The sequence below is a fragment of the Microtus ochrogaster genome, chromosome 22 (genome assembly GCF_000317375.1).
Source record: "Microtus ochrogaster isolate Prairie Vole_2 chromosome 22, MicOch1.0, whole genome shotgun sequence".
NCBI classification, from domain to species: Eukaryota; Metazoa; Chordata; class Mammalia; order Rodentia; family Cricetidae; genus Microtus; species Microtus ochrogaster.
In genome coordinates, this window is record NC_022023.1 from 27,013,189 (window position 1) to 27,033,185 (window position 19,997).

General features: G+C 47.6%; 1 protein-coding gene across 1 annotated transcript in view; it reads right to left on the reverse strand.

The window, feature by feature from the left end:
* The window catches only part of Pcsk6 (proprotein convertase subtilisin/kexin type 6), a 168,942-nt gene that overhangs the window by 59,138 nt on the left and 89,807 nt on the right, over nucleotides 1–19,997 (reverse strand). Inside the window, exons 11-14 of the mRNA XM_013350233.2 lie at nucleotides 18,267–18,370; nucleotides 16,669–16,786; nucleotides 8,018–8,206; nucleotides 4,856–4,992 (exon numbers count right to left, since the gene is read on the reverse strand). Coding sequence (XP_013205687.2) covers nucleotides 4,856–4,992; nucleotides 8,018–8,206; nucleotides 16,669–16,786; nucleotides 18,267–18,370 — 548 coding nt within the window. The remainder of the gene's footprint in view (nucleotides 1–4,855; nucleotides 4,993–8,017; nucleotides 8,207–16,668; nucleotides 16,787–18,266; nucleotides 18,371–19,997) is intronic.

Here is a 19,997-nt window from a genome sequence, read left to right on the forward strand (position 1 = left end):
ATGTGTACATGTTCATATTCGTGCATGTGTTCAAAAGTCAGAGGTTGGTGGTGGGTGTTTTTCCTGATTGCTCTCCACCATAGTTTTTGAGATAGGGCCTCTTGCCAAACCTTGAGCTCACTAATTCAGTGAGGATGGTTGGCCTGCAGGGATCTTCCGGCCACAGGGCCCGTCACTAGGATCACAGACATGTGTCACAGTGCTTGGCTTTGATGTGGGTGCTAGGCTTCTTCATGCTTGCAAGGCTGGCACTTAGCTGACTGAGCCGTCTCCTTAGTCCCTGTTATCCCATTTTCTAAGTTAGGAGACTGAAGCCCAGGAAGGCTAGTGCTTTGCTCGAGATGGTAGGCATCAGCAGGATCTGGCTCCCAAGACCAGAGTTTTAACCACTGTACCATGTGACCACTGCAGAGGGTGGCTGTGCTGGGTAGCTTTTATGTCCGCTTGACTCAAACCTAGACATATCTGGGAAGAGAAACCTCAGTTAAGAAAATGCCTCTATCAGAACACCTGTGGGTACCTCTTTAGCTCATTTTCTTTAAGGACTGATGTGGAGGGACCAGCTCACTGTGCGTGGTATCACCCCTGGGCTGGTGGTCCTGGGTTGTATAAGAGAGCAGGCTGAACCAGCCATGAGCAACAAGGCAGTAAGCATGGCCTCTGCTTCAGGTCCTGCCTTCAGTTTCTGGTCCGACTTCCCTCAGGGATGAAGTATGATCTGAAAGCGTAAGATGAAAATAAACCCTCTCCTCTTCATGCTTTTGATTATGGCTTTGATCACAACAACAGAAACCTAACTAAGATAGAGGCTATCCTGTTAAAGAGGCTCACACAGGACAGCGCTTAGGAAGCAGTGCCAAAGGGGTCAGCCTTAGGCCTTCTTAGCTGCCCTAGACAGGGCAGGGATCACTGTTTTCTGCTCATGACTGGCCCAGAGAGGTGAAGAGGCCGGACGGTGGTGGCGCACGCCTTTAATCCCAGCACTTGGGAGGCAGAAGCAGGTGGATCTCTGTGAGTTCGAGGCCAGCCTGGTCTACAACAGGACAGGTTCCAAAGCTAAAGAGAAACCCTGTCTTGAACGCCCTGCCACACACACACTCACACACACACACACACACACACACACACACACACACACACACACACACACCCCACAAAGGAAACAGAGAGGTGAAGAGGCATGCCATCAGGCTCCATGTGCTTCTGCCCATAGAACCAGCCTCACAGGCAAGCAGGCCAGTGGGCAAGCAGGCTGGTGGGCTGGTACAGGGACAGGAACTCTGAGGTACCCAGAGTGGTGGCTGGCACGGAAAAGCAACCTCATATTTTAATGCTAGGCCCATAGGTTTTGGGGATTATAAAAGAAACAATTTAAGAGCCTCTACTATGAAAATGGAAAAAGTCATTAAAATTTTATGCTTTCATATTTTTAGAATTTATCAATATTTTCTTATAATAGCTACTTTAAAGTCAGAAAGTAAATCGAGAGAGTTCTCACAGATGACTTGCTCACTTAAAGTAAACCTCTGCCCCCACCCCCATAAAACAACAATACGACACCCTGAAGCTCTGCTTTATAAAAGTTGAAGTGAAGGCAAGAGGATATTAGACGTTCATAGGCCGATTGAGGAAGGTGTGTGTCTTCATAGGAAAGGGACAGGAGCAAAGCTAACTTCAGGGAAATATTCCACACCACACTAAGATTCCAGCGTGGCCCATATATAACTATGAATCTACAGAGAACTGTGGGGCCAAGTTAACGAGCCTCTGTGGGGGACTACAGGATGGAATGGTTACCCCAGCTTTGTTTCTTGGTCTAACTCCATCACCTAGATCAGTGCCTGGCCCCTAGTAGTTACTCAGTAAATATTCATTAAATAGATTATTAATTAGGAGGAGTTACAGAAAGCTGTGAAAATTATCAGAGATACAAACCATCCAGAACAAAAACTAAGAAAGCAAAAAACTCTAGGGGCTAGAAAGATGGCTCAGGAATTAAAAACATTTGCTGCTTTCTCAAAGAGCTCAGCTCCCAGCATCATAGCTGGTGCTTAGAGCTGCCTGCAACTCCACCTCCAGAGGATCCGACGCCCTCTTTTCACCTCCCTGGGCACCTGAACACACATGGCATACACTCACATAGGCATGTACACATATGCATACATAAAAGTAAATCTTAACAACAACAACAACAAAAAAAACTAGGGAGAGAGAGAGAGAGAGTTCAGTGGTTAAGATCACCGGCTGCTCTTCCAGAGGACCTGGATTCAATTCCTATTATCCATACAGTGGCTAACAAGCATCTGTAAACTCCAGTTCCAGGGGACCTGATACCTTCTGGCCTCCACTGGCACCAGGCATGCAAGTGTGGCACAGACAGACATGTAAGCAAAACACCCATACACATAAAATAAAAATTTAAATTAAAAAAGAAAATATTGTTTCACTTAGAGTAGCACCCCAAAGAACAAAATACTTGGCAATTAGTTAGTAGGACATGGCCTGCACACTGAGAACGAAAAGCAAAGCATTGCTGGCCTGCGAAATAAAGTGAAGGAAAGAGAAAGCACCCATGTTGATGGGCTGGGAGAGTTACTACTTTTCTTTTACTTGTTCTTTTCAAGACAGGGTTTCTCTGTGGAGCCCTGGCTGTCCTAGAACTCCCTCTGTAGACCAGGCTGGCCTCACAGAGATCCACCTGCCTCAGCCTCCCGAGTGCTGGGGTTAAAGGTGTGTGCCGCCACCACCTGGCAAGAGTTACTGTTAAGATGGCCACATGTCTAAAATTATTTAAATGTTATGAAAGCTAATGCGAGAGAGAGGGGGGGAGGAAATTCACAGGGTCATCCTAAAAGTCATACAAATTTACAAGTGAATCAAAACATCCAAAACAATTTTGAAAAATAACCAAGCTGGAAGACCGCAAATTTATAAAGCAGTGCGATGCAACAGGAATTGGGAGTTGAGACTAAATCCTTGTATCAGGGAATATTGACAACAGTGCCTGCACCACAGTACGGAGAAAGAAGACTCTCTTTAACAAACAGTGCTTAGAAAATTATAGCCCTATGCAAAAGGATGATCTGGCACCTCTCCTCAAAACACATGCATTGGTGTCTTATGATTGCTTCTATCAGACATCATGACCAAGGCAACTCATAAAAGAAAGTGTTTAGTTTGGGGGGGGGGCTATCGTTTTAGAAGATTAGACCATCACGGTGGTGAACATGGAAGCAAGATGACAGGCACGGCACCAAAACAGTAGCTGAGAACTCACATCTTGATCCACAGGCATGGACTTTTGAAACCTCAAAGGCCACCCACCCCCCAGTGACACACCCACCCCCAGTGACACACCTCCTCTAACAGGGCCATATCTCCTACTCCTTCACAAACGGTTCCACAAACTGGGGACCAAGGATTCAAGCATGTGAGGTTAGAAGGGGGCCATTTTCATTCAAACCATCACAATGAGCTAAAATGGAGCCAATGCCTAAATTAAACAGCCCAGATCACAAAATCCTTGAAGGGAACACGGGGATAAATTCTTGGGCTATTGGTGCTGGTTTCAGCTTGACGCTGAGTAGAGCTACTCATCATGATGTGGAGAATTTTCCTGATTAGTCCCATTCTTGGGAAGGTGGGCCTGGGCTGTATAAGAGGAAGCGGGGGGGGGGGAGCAAGCCAGTAATCAACACTCCTCCATGGCTTCTGCTTCAGTTTCTACCTCTAGGTTTCTGTCTTGAGTTCCTGATCTGGCTTCCCTGGAGTCTAACCAAAGCCCTTCCCTTCTCCAAACTGCTTTTGCTCATGCATAGTGTTTATCACAGCAACGGAAAGTAAACTATGACAGCAACATATATATATATATATATATACATACACACACATATATATACATATACATATATGTATATATGATACTAAAAGAACTGGGCCTCATTACAAAGTTCTGTACATGAAAAGATCCCATCACTCAAGTAAACACAACCCATGGGATGAGAAAAATATCTTAAAATCACATACGTGATAAAAATTCCTGCAACACAAAAACAAGGAACCCAATTTTAAAAATAGGCGAAGAACTTGAACAAACATCTCCCCAAAGAATATACGCCAAATGAACAACAAGAACATGAAAAGATATTTAACTTCCTCAGTCATCGGGGAGTTGCAAATCAAGACAGCAGCTACCACCTCACACCCACCAGATGGTGATTAGCACAGAGAAGTCAACAACAAGCGCTGGAGAGGATGTGGAGCAGTCCACCTCCCTGACACTGGCGAACGCTAAAACAGTGCCGCGTCAGGCCCGGCGACCCCACACCTCGGGTTAAAACTGGGAGAAATGGAAACCCATGTCCATGCGCACGAATGTTCCTGCAGGTCCCATTCACAATGGCTAGATGGTGAAAATAATCCATGTTTCCATCAGTCAATGACTGGCCAACAATAAACAGGATACCATCCAAAGGAGTATTATTTGGTCAAGAAAGCAATGAAATCTGAGGTATACTACGCCATAGACTGACCTTGAAAATAATGCCGAGTGAAAGAACCCACACACCATACGCATTCGTTTATAGGAAATGTCCAAATAGAAAAATTCAGAGGCAAGAAGTAAACTGGAGGCAGCAGGTGGTCAGGGGAAGCGATGGGAGCCACTGTTGTACAGTACAGCATTTGCCTCTGAGGGGGTGAGCTGTTCTGGAATTAAATGGGATGGTTGTGCAACAGTCATCATGAATGTACACAAGTTACCGGACTTGAAAACGATTACGACAATGACCGACCAGCAGCACTGCCATTCAGACTGACACGTGAAAGAGGCCGTGGAATGCCGAGAGCCACTGACCTTGTTTCTCCGGGTTGCGGACCTGGGATGGGATATCCTGAATTTCCAAAGTCCATTCCCCTTCAGCTTTTTCTCCCCAGCAGTGGACTGTCATGAATTCCCAGTTTGTGAACCCCTCATTGGAGAAATCCAGCAATCTGCAATAGGAAACGCTGCGTTAGAAAATGAAGGCCCTGTCTGGGGCAGGGGTCAGCTCTCTTCCTTCCACCACGTGGGTTCCAAGGATTCGAGTTCAGGTGGGCTGGGGGGCAAGTGCCTTTGTCCACTGACTCTTCTGGCTGTTTTCAAAGTCTTACAGCTGAGGCCCACAGCCATTAGCTCATAGAACCTCTCTGCATTTGGTGAGGCAGGTCCACCTCAAGTGCCCAACAACAAACAGGAACTGGTCTGTGTGTCCTCTGGGAGAGGCCTGGGGGGGGGGGAGAAAGAGGCTTTCTGCACACACTCAGGTAGTGCACTCTTTGGAGGTTTGATGGTTCCCCCCTTTCCAGACTAGACGGTCTTCCCTCAGCTGTCTCCACTAGCCCCTGAACCTTCAGCCTCCTCCATTTTTCCTATTTAGTTCAGACAGAAACAGAAGAAACTGTTAACACTAATTTTCCCTTCTTTCGATGCTGCGGGATTGAACCAAAACCCTGTCATGCTAGGCCAGCAGTCTACCACTGAGCTACACGGCCAGCCCTCTAAAACTAGGCATTTTTCTCTTTGGAGATAAGAGTTTGCCTGCAGGACCGGACTCCTAATGTCCGTCAGATCAAATAAGGACGTTCGATTCCATTCTGGCCTGGGGGCTCCTTGAACACTGGAAACAACAGGATGCTGTTTAAGTAAACATTCTTTTCAGGGGGAAATAATTCTAAGAAACCGCCAAGGTCAAGGGTGACTTTCATACAAAGCCAAGTGTAACCTGACACACCAGAGCTAAGACAAGGACAAACTGTCTTGTCGAATAGGAATGCCAACTTTCAATGTAAAAAAAAAAAAAGAAACCTGGCAAGCTGAAATGCCTGCAGAGCCCAGTAAGATGTGAAGTAAGGTAGAGAGTAATGGATTCCCAAACCACAATCTTGATAGCATGCACAGACTCTTGGCAAAACCCCAAATTCCCAAGACTGCCAGGTGGCCCCGGGGCGATGCTTTCCAGTACTTGCAGGCACTCCTAGCAACCGGGGAGGTCCGAACAAACCCACAGGACCTGCTCCGGGTTGCAGGGAGCTCAGACACCTGGGCTAATACATAAGGGTGATTGACAGGTCAGAGGGGAAGCAAGGCACAGCTGGCAGTAGGCCTGTTGGGTGCTGGAAGGTTCTCACAGGTCACAGGGCTGGATTGATTTCAGCGGAACATGAACAGTAGCCAAGCGTTCTTATCTCTATTCTCATATTTGATTCTTATAACATTCTTTAATGTTTATGGATGAGTGGGATGGTATATCCAGATGAGCAATAAAGAGAGGCCAAGTGCCTGGCTCCTGGGCTGCGCAGAGGCTGGGTCATAAGCCTACCTGTCCGTGCTCCAAGACACAAGCCACGTATCCACCGTACCTCTCCTGCCTACCACCTGCCCCCAGCCCCTCGCCATTAACCCCCCCCCCCCCGTGGCCTTGAATATTCACACCAGAGTCTCTCAGGCAGGCTTTGCCTCTGGGGAGGGCACAAAGGGGTCGCAAACTCTGATGCTTCCAGATGTAGACACAGCTGGGAGGAGATGGAAGCCAGGCTGGAGCATGGAGCAGGCAGCACGGGGTGCCCCTGAGGCAGACCTGTCCTCCACTAGACTGTTCTAGAGTGGGTTCCGAGAGGGCGAGCCTCCAAGTCTAGCAAATGCTAGAAATGTAGCTCTTTAGACAACATGTTTAAAATGTGGAAGCCAAATGCCTTCAAGCTTCAGCTTGCTGGCTGGCACCTTCCAACTGCGTGTCCCTGCTGGTCCCCCTCCCCCCCCCCCCAGCCCTTGTGCAGAGGTTGAGCAAGGATGAGTGTGGCTGAACACGGCTGAGGTGGCCTTCAGGAGAGGAGATGCCTCTATGCTGGCCTTCTGCTAGGAAAGTGGGAGCTGCTAGGGACTCCTGGAACCCAGCCACTACAGTTGCTGTCAACTCTGACTCAACTGCACTGAGAACAAAGCTGATGCCAGGCCCGTGGCCCACTGCTTGCTGCCCCATCTGTGGACTGCTGACACTGGAAGCCACATAGAGGGGTGGAAGGCACAGAACGGACCTCTCTTCCTGGGACAGTGCTCCGGGAAACCCTTCATGGCTCTCCTACAGCTGTCTTACTTAAGAAGAGTGGTTACAGTGTTAAGGAAAATGGTGGCTACTGCCTGACTCGTGTGTGAGCATTTCCCATACAACTTGCTTCTCAATTTCCCAGGCTTCCTATATCCCAAAAAAAGGGGTATGACAGACAGGGTACACCTAGGCACAGGCACTTCCTCAAGGGCTGAGGGACACATGCAAGTTCTCGAAATATTGGTTTGTCTGTGAAAAACAAACAAAGCCCCTCTCTGTAGCTAGAAAGAGATTATATGTGCCCTAGCTCTCCCTAAGTTCCTCCAGGTTCCTACAAATGCCCCTGCTCTATTTTCCTGCAAGCTATTAAAGCCCATCTGAGCACTTGCCTTCATGTCATAAGTGCACATAAGACATCCAAGACATGACCGCACAGCACAGCCTTCCACAACCCTGCAGAAAGCGAGGAAGCTCCAGCAGTCCCAAACTGGAGCTCAAGCCCTTGCAGAGGGGAGGCTGTGGAGAAGAGCCTGAGAACCACCCCTGTACCTCAGCAGTCACTCCTGGCCCTTGGGAGCATTCCAGAACTGTGGGGGATGTTCCCAGAGAAAAACAAACCTTGGGGTACCTCAACTTAAGTGCCAACTGAACAGGATGGTCATGACCTTTAAGGCATTTCAAGGAACAATGGGGACATAACGCGAATTCTACTCTCACCCCACCCCACCAACAGGCAACAACTCCTATCACTTCTCAAAGATTAAGGTTTCACGGGTCTGTTTTAAAGACCCTGGCCTGCTCTTCAGAGTTGTAGGTCCTGCCTGTGTAGACCCAGGGAGAATCCCCACTTCCCTGTTCAGGGGATCATACAGGGATTCAAAGAGCCTGCAGGGCCTTGGTGAGGAGCAAATCCTAAGAGAGTGTGGCCTTACCTTTTTGCCAAAAGTTGAGACTTGGTTCCAGAGGGAGAAATCAGGTGGATCTGGAGGTCTCCCCGGCGTGGGTGTGAGATAGAGATGCGGACTACCACATGTTCCAGGTAGATCACCCGCTGGTCTGAGTGCTCCGCACAGGCATTGGTCAGGGCTGTGGTCCGCAGCACCTGCACTATGGGGATGCTCCTGGGGAGGGAAAACAGCACAGTGCTGGACACCCAAGTCTTAGTCCCACACAAGGAGGGCCATGCGCTCCAGTGCCCTAGTCTGTTCCTTCCGTGCTGTGGCTTCTGGGAGTCCCCAAGGGTCACAGTCTTGGGTGCTCCATTCTGGCCACTGCTCAGAAAACTTTGTATTTCTAGAATTTGTTTATGGGTCTTCATGTACACTTGGGGCCATTGTATCTGGAGACCTTCCCTTTGGCACCCAGGAGGTACCCCTCTTTAAATAGCATGGAGTCAACTCGCTGTCTCAAGAGCTTTAAGAACTACCCGGCTTTATCCTTGGAGATAGCATTATGAATGATGACCAACCAACACAAGGCATTGGTTGGAAAGCTTATGAGGATTAAATCATCCATTCAGAGAGAAGTAAGGACTGCACTCAACGTCACATGGCTACGGAGGCAAAGGTTCAATCTCTGTGCCGTGTCTCCTTGGGTAGACTCACATTCAAGAGACCGAATTTGCGCAGCTGGTCTACTTCCAGCTATCCTGCTGGAAGATTACCAACCCACTGGCCCATGAATGGAATGAATGATGGCACTTTCACAATCCAATGGCCCTTCTGTCACATGGGATGGAAGATGAGGGCAAGCACACCTCTACATCTCCAGTCACCCAAACCTGTGGTCCACAGGCTGCTTTGAGGGTTTACGACTCGAAAAGTTTGGCCCCTCCCTACCAATTTGTAAACTGAATAAAGATGGCATTCTTTGGTAGAGACCTGATTGCCACCCAATTAGCACATTAGGAATTCCCTGCTACCTGGCCTGAGCTGGGTTTATGATAGGAAGGCTTTTCCTTCTGTGCAGGGTTTTACTTTAGAGAGGCCTGGAACAAATGCGTGCTTGGAGTCTCTTAGGAGTGGTATCTCTGGGCTCTACTGGGCCTGAGTCACAAGAAACCATTCAAAACAGCTAGGAAGAGTGACGTAATGCCCCCGAGACTCTATAAAAATTTGAAAAACACACTTTGCATGTACCATAAATTGACTTAGAGGCTGGCTCCTTTCATCACTTTCTTCGGGTTTTACTGTCTGGGTTTATTGGTCCAGGGCACCAGCACTGTGGCAGCACACAGCACAAACACAAAGTTCCAGAGAGACCCAGGCCTTGCAGGGCTCACATAGTAGACCCACGTACCCTACCAACTAGTGTTCACCTATAGTACCTGGCCTATGTACTCAAAATGCAAACCGAATGAGTTGATGACAAGAGTCTCCTTAGTGAAGGTGGGCTCATGGGGCCACCAGTGTCCCTCCAGGGCTTTGAAATGTGAGACCCAGGAATGACCTCACTCTTAACCTTCTAACACTTCCCCAAGGAGAAAGCAACATTGAAGCCAACAAGGTTCTGACCAGTATTAAAGCCCTGTTCCCTCCCTCAGTCTTTTGACAACAGTCACCACCCTCTAGAAATAGACATGGAACCTACTGAGGAAAGCTGGATCCCAAGGATGAGGACACAAGATTTAAGTGAACAGGAACACAGTGAAAAAAACAGAGCTAAACACCATTCCACGGCTAATGCCCACGGTCGCAGCTCGGGGCTCAATGCACCCAAATCTAGAGGAAGAACTCATTCCATTCAGCCTCTCTTGTCTTAGTGTGAGCACTAAGAGAGGAGTCTGGGCTGGTCTCTCCCACAGGAGCCACTCTGCCGCTGTGCCAGGATGGCGGGCCAGTGGGCAGTTCAGCCCCTGCAGGAATTAATGGCGTCTCCTGTCTCGGTTTTCACAGCCAAGATATTAAGCTCCTCTGGGGTTGGGGACCAGCCTGCCCGGGGCACAAAAGTAATTGTAACAATTAGTTTTTATGTGAAATCTCTTAACTGTGAAATCACTCGGCTACCAGGGCTCCTCATTCCTGCAAGTCCTAGAGAAAGGTTGGTACCCAGGACACTCCTCACTGCAAGGGTACGATGTCCTTCCTGGCCTTTATTTCTGCTGCTGTTGCTGAAGCAAATAACCTAACACCCCAAATAAGGGGCTTTTACATTTCTTAATGAAAAGCAAAAAGGAGGCTTTGGAAATGGTCAAAACATCCGAGCTGCAATTGTCTTGGCTTTTGACAGAAACTCGAAGTCATGAAGCCAAGTGACAAAAGCCATTACTTGTAAGGTTCACTTAACTCCAAGACAGAACGTAAGTGAACTCATAAAAGGAATAGAGCTTTAAGAAACAATGGGAACCATTCCCTGTTCTGCAATCATTGCAAAGACAATACAGAAAACATAACTTAACTGTAAATTTAATTTTTTTTTTACCTTGGTTTTAAGAATCACAGGGTCTATGATTGTCCCGTGTACACTGTTCTTTAATAATAAAAATTGACTTAGGAAGATCTTAAAGCTCCTGACTGCAAAGGCTTTCTGCAATTAAATTCTGAAGTTGTTGTCTTGTGTGCGGTCATTGTCCCAGAGTCCTGGAGGAACTCAATAAATTAAAAGGAGCAGTCTCCGCTTAACTGAGGGGCACTGGGGACTTGAATGAGATCCCTAATGACACAGAAATGCCACTTCCCATTACTCACCACCAGAAGTCCTCCTTGCATCCTTAAGACTCTAGACCTACTCCATTCCAAGAAGGCAGAGGGATACTAGGTGAAAGCCATCATAACATAACATAATCTCCACCCACACCATGAATATGCTGGCTTCCTAGTTTTCCCCAATGTATAAAGATGTAGAAAAACTCCTAATTTTCTGGCACTTGTAACAGAATGATATTCGAGGTCAAAGATAAATATCTTCAAGTAACTAAGCAGCAGGGACAATCAGAGGAAGGCAGACCCCTGGTAGAAACTTGGCCCGCTGGTGCTGTCTGACTCTCCACTTATCTTTCTGATCTAACCAAGAAGCTACTAGAAGCCATGATTTTTAGTTTCACGCTGAAGACTTCACTCCAGCTCCTGCAGCCTTGCACTGGCAGTTCGGTTGGCACTCAGCTCCTGCAGCCTTGCATTGGCAGCCCAGTCCTCACTCAGCTCCTGCAGCCTTGCATTGGCAGGCCAATGCTGTCTTTCCACTTGGCAGTACTGGGGGGCAAGAACTGGAGCTCCTGTTTTTCTCATCAGTCAATTCTGAAGATACCCATGGACATTAAGAGATAACAGAGATCTTCCCTCTGCTATATTTGGCATCTGCATAGGGAAGAAGGGGTAGCTGATCCACTGGGGCCCATAGAGAAGAAGCTGGTCCAGGGACTATTTTCAGTGACCTTTCAAGATTCGTGAGTTGGTAGGTGGGAGTATTCACTAGGGTCTACATACTAAATCCGAGTATGGGAAAACAGCTCAGTGAGACACTTCCTAGATCTGTGTTTGAGAATTAATGCTACCAACAGAATCATCCAAGGAAAGACCATTTTTCTAGTGACATATGATATGCCACATGAGCATGTATATTTTGGACTGGGGGAAAGTTGAGACAAGGTTATATATAACTGAGGCTGGTCTTGAACCAACTATGTGCAGGAGGATGACCTTGAAATCCTGACCTTCCAGCCTCCACCTCCTGAATGTTGGGATTATATATCCAACTAGATGAGATTACTTTTGATTTTTAAACCACAGCATGACATTTAGGCTAGAAATAAAATTTAGCAATGAAAATGAACATATTCCACAACTAACTTAGATTAGTTGATCCATAATTCATCATTCTACAGAGCATACAATGTGTATTTATAGCACACCCTTTTATTCTATGTCCAGTGCTAACAACAGTCTGAGATTTAGTCTGATAGGCAGCTAAAGCAGACATTAGAATCCATAGTCAGTTCTTATGGTTCAGATTATGAGTTTGCCATTTTGCCTGCTCACTAGAAGATATTTGTATAATCAGTTTTAAGACTCATGGCACCTTTGTGGTCATCTGTGGACATGCACAGAGCAGCGAAGTCCGAGTCACCCAGCACAGGTCCCAGCTGAGGTCGGGCCACTTGGTTTCTTGTTTCAGCTCTCACACTACACACAGGTTCCCATTTCACACTTTCTGTAACAGTGGGCTTTCCACGTTCAAACTTTCTTTGGGGTTTTGCTACTTTCAAGCCCTGACCCTAAACACCTCAAGCTCAGGCTGAGCTGCTCTTGGGTCCTCGAAGGCTATGGTGTGTCTTATAGGAGAATAGATGAACCGCATCTAATTCTGGCACTAGTGAAGGCATCAGAGGCTCCGAGTTCAATGTCAATGAGTCAGCAACAGTCAATAAAAAGGCATCTTTACAGAAGCTTCTCAGTCTCAGGAAACAGCAATGCAAACAATGAAACTGTCACCCATTATCTGTCATTCACAGACATACAGAGAGTATCATATAAGCAGTGTGGCTTAATGAAATCCCAGAAATAATGAAATACAGAAAAGGTAGCAGGCAATTAACCTAGAGTCAGTTCTAGACAGACATCTGTAATTGATCATCTTCTGTATAGATTATCCTCAATGTCTATAGAAGAAGGGAGGGAGAGAAGAAGGAGGATGGAGAGGGGGGAGCTTGAAATAAAATAAGAAAGAAGCTTGAAATAAAAGATAGGTCGATGGGAGCGAAATTCTGGATGGGAATCTTGAAAAGCGGAAAAGATGCACAGGTACTGCTCCCATGCTCTCTGCCGGCTTAGCTGACTCCAGTTGCTGTCACCTCGCCACCCTCAAGTCGGGAGCCGTGGATGTCACAGACTGCTCCACAGAAGTCTGGATGTTTTAAAATGCAGGGAAGTACTGGCCAGAAAAACCCAATGGGTCAACTGTGATTTTAATAATTCAAAGAAATTATACAAAGCTTGTCTTTTTTTTCACTTGAATAGAAGCTATGAAAGAATTCATTTTACCCGCCTGCACAGGCAAAAGTCACTGCTTATGATCCTATTTGCCATCCCTTCGTGGAAGAAAGGCTCTAAATAAATTAAAATGTCTTGTGCCTCAAAACAGGGAAGGATGCCTTGAACCTACATTGTGTTTGGATATCACAGGAGCTGCTACCCAGGTCACGCTTAGGTTCTCATCCAATAATATCCACAGGACGCTTAAGCAGCTTCTACTTGTCCTTAGGTTCAAGTGATCGTCCCTTGTTCTGGCATTTAGAGTTAGCATTTGCAGACTACGGTCCATGAAAGTCTTGCACTGTGGGTCCTGCAGAGGAAGCCTTGGCTTTAGCTCTGTGTATTGTGGGTTCTTTGGGGACAATGGGCTGTAGTGCTTACTCAACAAGGTCCAGTAAGAGCAGAGGTCCTGCTCCTTTGGTTGTCACCTAAGACGCTCTTCCTGTCACCCTCTTCCCTGATGGGTTGCCTATGATAACCTGAGGAGCATCTATGTAAAGTCAAGTGTCCCTAAATGGTCAGTGTCCGGATTGTAAATGCCCTGAGCCCCCACTGGCCAGTCCTTCTCCACACCAGAGACGTCTTCTCTTCAGATTTCAGAGAACCAAGGGTAGCTTTCTCCTAGAGAGGGAGGTGAAGTCATGTATTGTGATTGTCATCACAGGTGAAGTCACATGCTCCAGCCCTTCCCACTCCTGGCTGTTGGTTTTTCTGTCCCCTTCATCTTGGACTAAGCTTTCAGGGGCTGTGGCACACCAGCTGGGTGGCACAGGAGAAAGCCGAGCAATAGAGGGATGCTAGGGTCCACTGAGTGCCAGTGCCGTGTGGTCCTTTGGGCCTAGTGACATGATGCCAGTTTCTAAGCAACGCTGGGTGATCAGGAAGGCTCTGTAGCAAGGGGAGTTCTTGTCAGAGCTTCTGTCTCTCTGAGTTCCAGGACCTACCCTGTTCAGGAGAGGGATGTATCCCACTCAGGGGTTGCTGCCCTATACGACCAAAGGGATGGGTGCCCCAATAAACACCCTAGCCACTCTGACCCAGGACCCCCTACAACATCACCATAGACATAGCAGATGCAGCCACAATGCCTTCCAGATCCTGGACTGAAAGTCTAGTAAACATAGTGCTGGGACCTCTGGTCACAACAGGGTAGCGTTTCCTTTCACCAAGGGGAACGGCAGGTAAACATGCCCTACACAATATACAGTGATATTACAAATATTCCCACCCCACCACTCCCTCTCGCCTTCTCCCGTTCTCTCTCCCCCACCTTGCTCTCACTCTGTCTAGCCATGGGAAGCAGCAGAGGCCCAGATTTAAGACATAAAGACGTAGGGGCTTCACCCACAAAAGAACTCAGAAGGAGACAGAGAGTGGTCAATGGGTCTGAGCGGCAGGGAGAGGGAAAAGCAGAAATGGGGGGAACTTCCTGTCCATGTAAAGCCAGGTGACCTCAGCTGAGCAAAGCCGGGGGTGGGAAGCATGAGGCCAAGAGATGGGAGATGGGGTCAGCAGCCCGGTGCAGACAGCTGGACCCCCCCTGCAGCCTGATTGCAGAGCTGTAGCTCCGTAGGAGGTGAGACACACTGACAGAGAGGGGCTAGCTGTTCCCTCTGAAGGCCTTTATGTCCTTAGGTGAAGCTGGGCAAGCGGTCTGAGACAGGAGGTTAGCTGAAAATTCCAGACAGAGTCAGAAGCAGCAAAGGGGGAAGAGGATTTTTCCTTTAGAAACAGAAGTCCGATTCTTGCCCCCTTTCGGAGTTGGTAGGGTCCTTACTTTCCTCAAAGGATAGGAACAATGTCATACTGTATGTTCGCGTGGGTTCCCTCAACCTCTATGCTGTCTAGACTCTGTGTGCTTTCACTCAAAGAAACAAAATAAAATAAAAATAAAAACAAGCACTCGGTGGCTAGGGACCGCTCGATCATCTTAAACAGATTTCTGGCAGGAAAAGAATGCTTCATTCAGGAGATGCCCTGGCTGGGAAGCTGGGTGGGAGGGAAGCGGCAACACCATAGGTCAGGGACCAGAGCAAGAGATGGGCTCGTCTAACCCGTGTAGCAGGCAGCTCCCAGCAGACAAAGTCAGCCTAGGCAAAGCCCCCCTTGAACTCACAGCAGCCCCCTCCTACTTAGATTTAGCACAAAAGCTTTCTGGAGGAAACGAGGTCTTAAGAAGACAGTGGGGAGGCCTGCATGCCGGCCGGTAGACCTGTCTGGTCGTAGAGCCATGGCCCCAGTGGTCAGTGGGTACAATTAGCCACAGGGTGGAAATATGCTTTGGGAGGTCCTTCAGTGGCTATTCATCCTGCAAATACTCTCTGAACTCCCACAGTTTTCAAGGAATGCTCAAGAAACACAGCTCTCAGTATTTTGAGGTGTACATGTTCATGGAAGAGGAGAACTCAAAGATGAGGTCTGTATTTGTAGAGAGAACAGTGTGTCCTGCACGCACGCACGCACGCACGCTCACACACACACACACACACACACACACACACACACACACACACACACGTGGAAGCCTGGACTAGCTGGCCAGTCATTTCTGAGGATCCCTTTGTCTCCACCTCCCAGTGCTGAGGTTACAGGCCTGTGCTGCTGACCACCAGATCACGTGGCTCTGTCCGCATGCCTCTGCATCAGGTGCTTTACTGACTGAGCTGTCCCTGACCCCCGTTTTTGGGTTTTCGTTTTTCAGTGCTGGGGATGGACCAATGGCTGTACGCATGGCAGGCAGGTGTTCACATCCCCAGCCCTGCTAATGACTTCATCAAATCTCATTCAAGCACACATTTCCCAAAGGGAACGAAACACCGTGTTCACATTCTTAGAAAACACAGCCGCAATGACACAAATTCAGGATAATCTGATTTTCGAAAGGAGCAGGCTTCTTCCCATCTGATTCATGTTACAGTCCATTTTTGTTGTTTTCTTTAAAAAAAATCCACAACCAACACATGTAACTGGTTTAAAAACACTTCCTCCACAGGATAGCACAGAAAAAAAAAAAAAGAGACAAAGCCAGTGTCCTACAGCCTGCTCAGAGCCTGTTTAAACATTCTAATGCTTAAGCCTTAGGAAGGTTTATAGGGATGGAAAAAAAATATGCAGAGATGTTGTGTGGTCCACGAGCCCCCGTACTCCAGCCTGCTACTGAGGAGGGGCAGACCCTGTTGCTCTCGGGCAATGGGGCTGGGTTATAACTACGGTGCCAACCTCTATCAGGTGGAACAGAAGGAACCCTGTGACCGCTACTCTTGTCTTCCCATGGGCAAAATAAATCCCTGGTCTCACTGGCTATGCTAAACATATGGATGAGACTTTCCAATAACAGGCCAAGAAACTCAGGCTGAGAAATAGATCCCCTACACTGACACCATCTGCTACAAAAGGACAGGAGGCCTCTAAACAGTAGCACATGTAGGAATGCATCTTCTCCTAGCTGTACAATACGTAAGAGAAAACTCGGGCATATAGAGATGGGCACTACCCATGTGATCCTTCCTGCCTGGGTACATAGAGATGCAGGGTTGAACAACTTCCCTCCCACCCGTGCTGCACAGCCAGGTCTTGGGTACCTTAGAAATCACCGGGGTCAGAGCAGACCTTACCTGGGCCTTTTGTCTGCAGTGGCCACGCATACGTGCTGGGATGGCACTGCTGTCCACTTCCTTGCCTCCAGGACGAGAGCTTCGGCATCCACCAAGCCGAATCCATAGAGATGGCTAACTGAAAAAACAGAGCCTTCAGAGCCAGCTCTTCTTGCCTCCACCAGCAAGGAAGCTACCCCCAGTCCCATGGCTCTTGGGAGGACACAGCCACACGAGTACTCCGCCACCTCAAGGTCAGTCCAAGGTGCTGACATGTTCCCCTGGTAGCTGGTTAGGGGTCCAGCCTCATTACCATCTGAACTGAACTCTTTCAGCTCAGGAAAAATGGCTGGGACATGTGTCCCACTTTGGGACAGACTCCAGAACTTTCTTTTGAGAGGACAAGGTTAGGTTTCTTTCTGTTAGGAGGACCTGCCAACATGGAAACTCGGAGTAGACAAGAGAAACCAACCTGAAAGTCTCAGAGTCCAGGGTGCCGGTATTGGGCACCTGCCGGGCCTGCACAAGACCCTGGGTATGAGCTTCAGCACACATTCCCTAAAAATCCAGGCACATGACCGTGATGTGCATCAAATACCATAGAAACAAGGCCAACTGTTGTTTCAAATATAATTTCCTTTTGCTACTGTCAGGGTTCTTACGACAACAGCACACGGTCAGGAGTGCCGGTCGGGCTGGCTGGATCCAGGATTAGACTTGGCCAAGAGAGAAAGTTTCAAAGCTTAGTTTCAGGGCAAGGTCAAGATCTGATACAATCTATTTTTCTTTTTAATTAGACCAAGATGGACATGGAAGGCAATGTTATGGGACACCACCAGCAACTGCAAATGAAGATCCAAGAGGCTCGGTCAATAACCTCTTTATTCCAAGGAGTGGCCCTCGTTCCTCACAGTTGCAAGCCTTGACCTATATGTACAGAGAGTGGCAGCAGGCTTGGAGTCACGGGAGTTGGACCTGAGCTTCAGCAAAGGGGACAAGTTTTCTCTAATACATCACAGCCAACAGGAATGTTTTCCAAGTACTTCCTGTCAACTTTCTTCTCAGAGGCCCCAAATACCTGGCTGGGCTGACTGTCCTGATCATGGCACCGTGTTACCGTACTGTGTCCGTGTTGGGGACAGAGGACCCCTGTGCCATCAGTTACTTCTATAACATCGGGGCTGACTGGCAGCAGGTTTAGAGATCAGAAGTAAATTTTGTACATCTGTACAAAAGATGGGAAAACTGAAGGTGAGAACCGAGAGGGCGGAGCCTGACTGTGAATCATGGTGCTCACACTGCGGTCTCCCAGGTCCTTGGATTGTCGGCATGTGTCTCCATGGGTGGCTCTAACATGGCCTTGCACATCACATTTCTTTGTGAGAAACAAAAATCAAGGGGCAGACTGAAACAGGGCTATGACACAAATCCTCGACATGGCAAAGGTTGTGGCATTTAGGGAGCTGGACTCTGAGACACCGAGGCTGTCCTTTCAACCAGTGTGTGCTCTGGGAAACTACCCTTAAAGCACTGCAAGGTATTTTAAATTTCTGGAACGTATAGTCAATGATAAGAGTGAATGCTATTTGGGTGACCAGAGCGCCTCTCTCAGCCCGCACCTTTATGCCCAGCACCATTGACTTTCCAGTCATTCGCCTTCAGGTGAGCTGGCCGTGACGTCTTCACGAGCAGGTGCTGCACATCCCTCCAGGTTAACTGGTTGCTGCAACGACATAACAGAGGCCATTGAAGTCAGCGCTGTTAGCCAGGGAGGCCGCTCCAGGGAGGTACGGGCAGTCAGCCCAAGGCTCAGCTTGCAAACCTCCACAAGGGTTCACTTTGCAGCAGCTGAACCCTAGGCTGAAAGAGTTCAAAGATCTAAAAGTCTACAGGCAGAAGAGACTGCCTGGCTGCCAAACCCACTTGAGTTTGTAACAGGCCTTTGGAAAGTGGAGAAAAGAAAACCTTTAATGTCACTGAAAATGCTTATAAAGTAGAAGGAGAAGCTCTTTGTCATGACGTACAAGGTAGGCTAAGCTGGGCTCTGCCCCAAGGGAACCACAGGCTGCAGACTGTAGGGATTCTAAATCTACACTTCCCTTCACTGGACATAGAAACATGCCATCCAAGAACACATCCCTTTTCCCCCAGTGTCAATCACAGACCATATTTCTTACATTTTGGATTTTAAACACCTCTGAAATCAGGCCCCAGCATACTTCTGTCTGTTATAATTGCTCTGCCCCCAGCAATAAGCCCGTGTTACAGTGTTCGGGAGTGCTGAGTTTGGTGCTGGCTATTCTTATTGTCGCTTTCAAGCTGAAACACCCTTTAGAATAAAAGGACATCACACTAGTTGTACAACATCTAAGAAATAGAAAAGCATCAGTATTAGCAGCACGGAGTACTTTATATTCTGCAGAGTCCCCGGTTTGGTGAAAACAGTGCCTTTCATACTATCACCAGGTAGAGAAAAGCAGAAAACGAAACCTCCATTCCTGTCTTCTTTTCTGCATTAGTTATCACAGAATGTGGGTATCTGAATATGTAAGCCCTCTACAGGGATGCTTAAATGCAACAGCTACATCAGACTCATCCAGAGAGTAGGAATCTATCTATCTATCTATCTATCTATCTATCTATCTATCTATCTATCTATCTATCTATCTATCATCTATCGTCTATCTCTTTTTAAAAGAAAATGATCTTTTTCCATTTTTACATATCAATCCAGTTTATTTTCCCTTCCCTCCTCCCTTTCTCTTCACCTAGCTCCCCATTCTACCCCCCATCCATTCTTTGGGGAAGGTCCAAGGCCCTCCCTACTATATCTAGGCTGAGCAAGATAGCCATACAAAGAGAATAGGTTCCAAAAAAGCAAGAACAAGCAGTAGGTATAAATCCTGGTGCCAATGCCAGTGACCCCACAGTCTGAGGAATATAATTTTTGCAATGTGAAACTAACAGCTGAGTGAAAAGCTCACGGTTCTACACACAGTCCAACCAAGAAATATTTGTCAATGTTTTATTAAATGGGTCTGCATCTCAGTTACCTCTCAATCAGAAAATCAGCCAAAGACAAATGAGCATCCTTCTTACTCCCTTCAAAAAATAATTCCTTTCCATTTTGTCTTTTCAGGACTTGTTGAAATGAAGGTAACCAGGATAGTCCTCAGAACTGTCCAGGAGCTCATTGACCTCATGATGTAAACTATCTGGGTATGTCAGTGTGGCTAATACAAGGATGCTGAAGCCAGTCTTCCTGGAAAGTTAGCACCAAGACCCCAGAAAGCTATGAGCCTCAGATTTGGAAACAGACTCTGTCCAGAAAGGGAGACTATAGCCGGGCG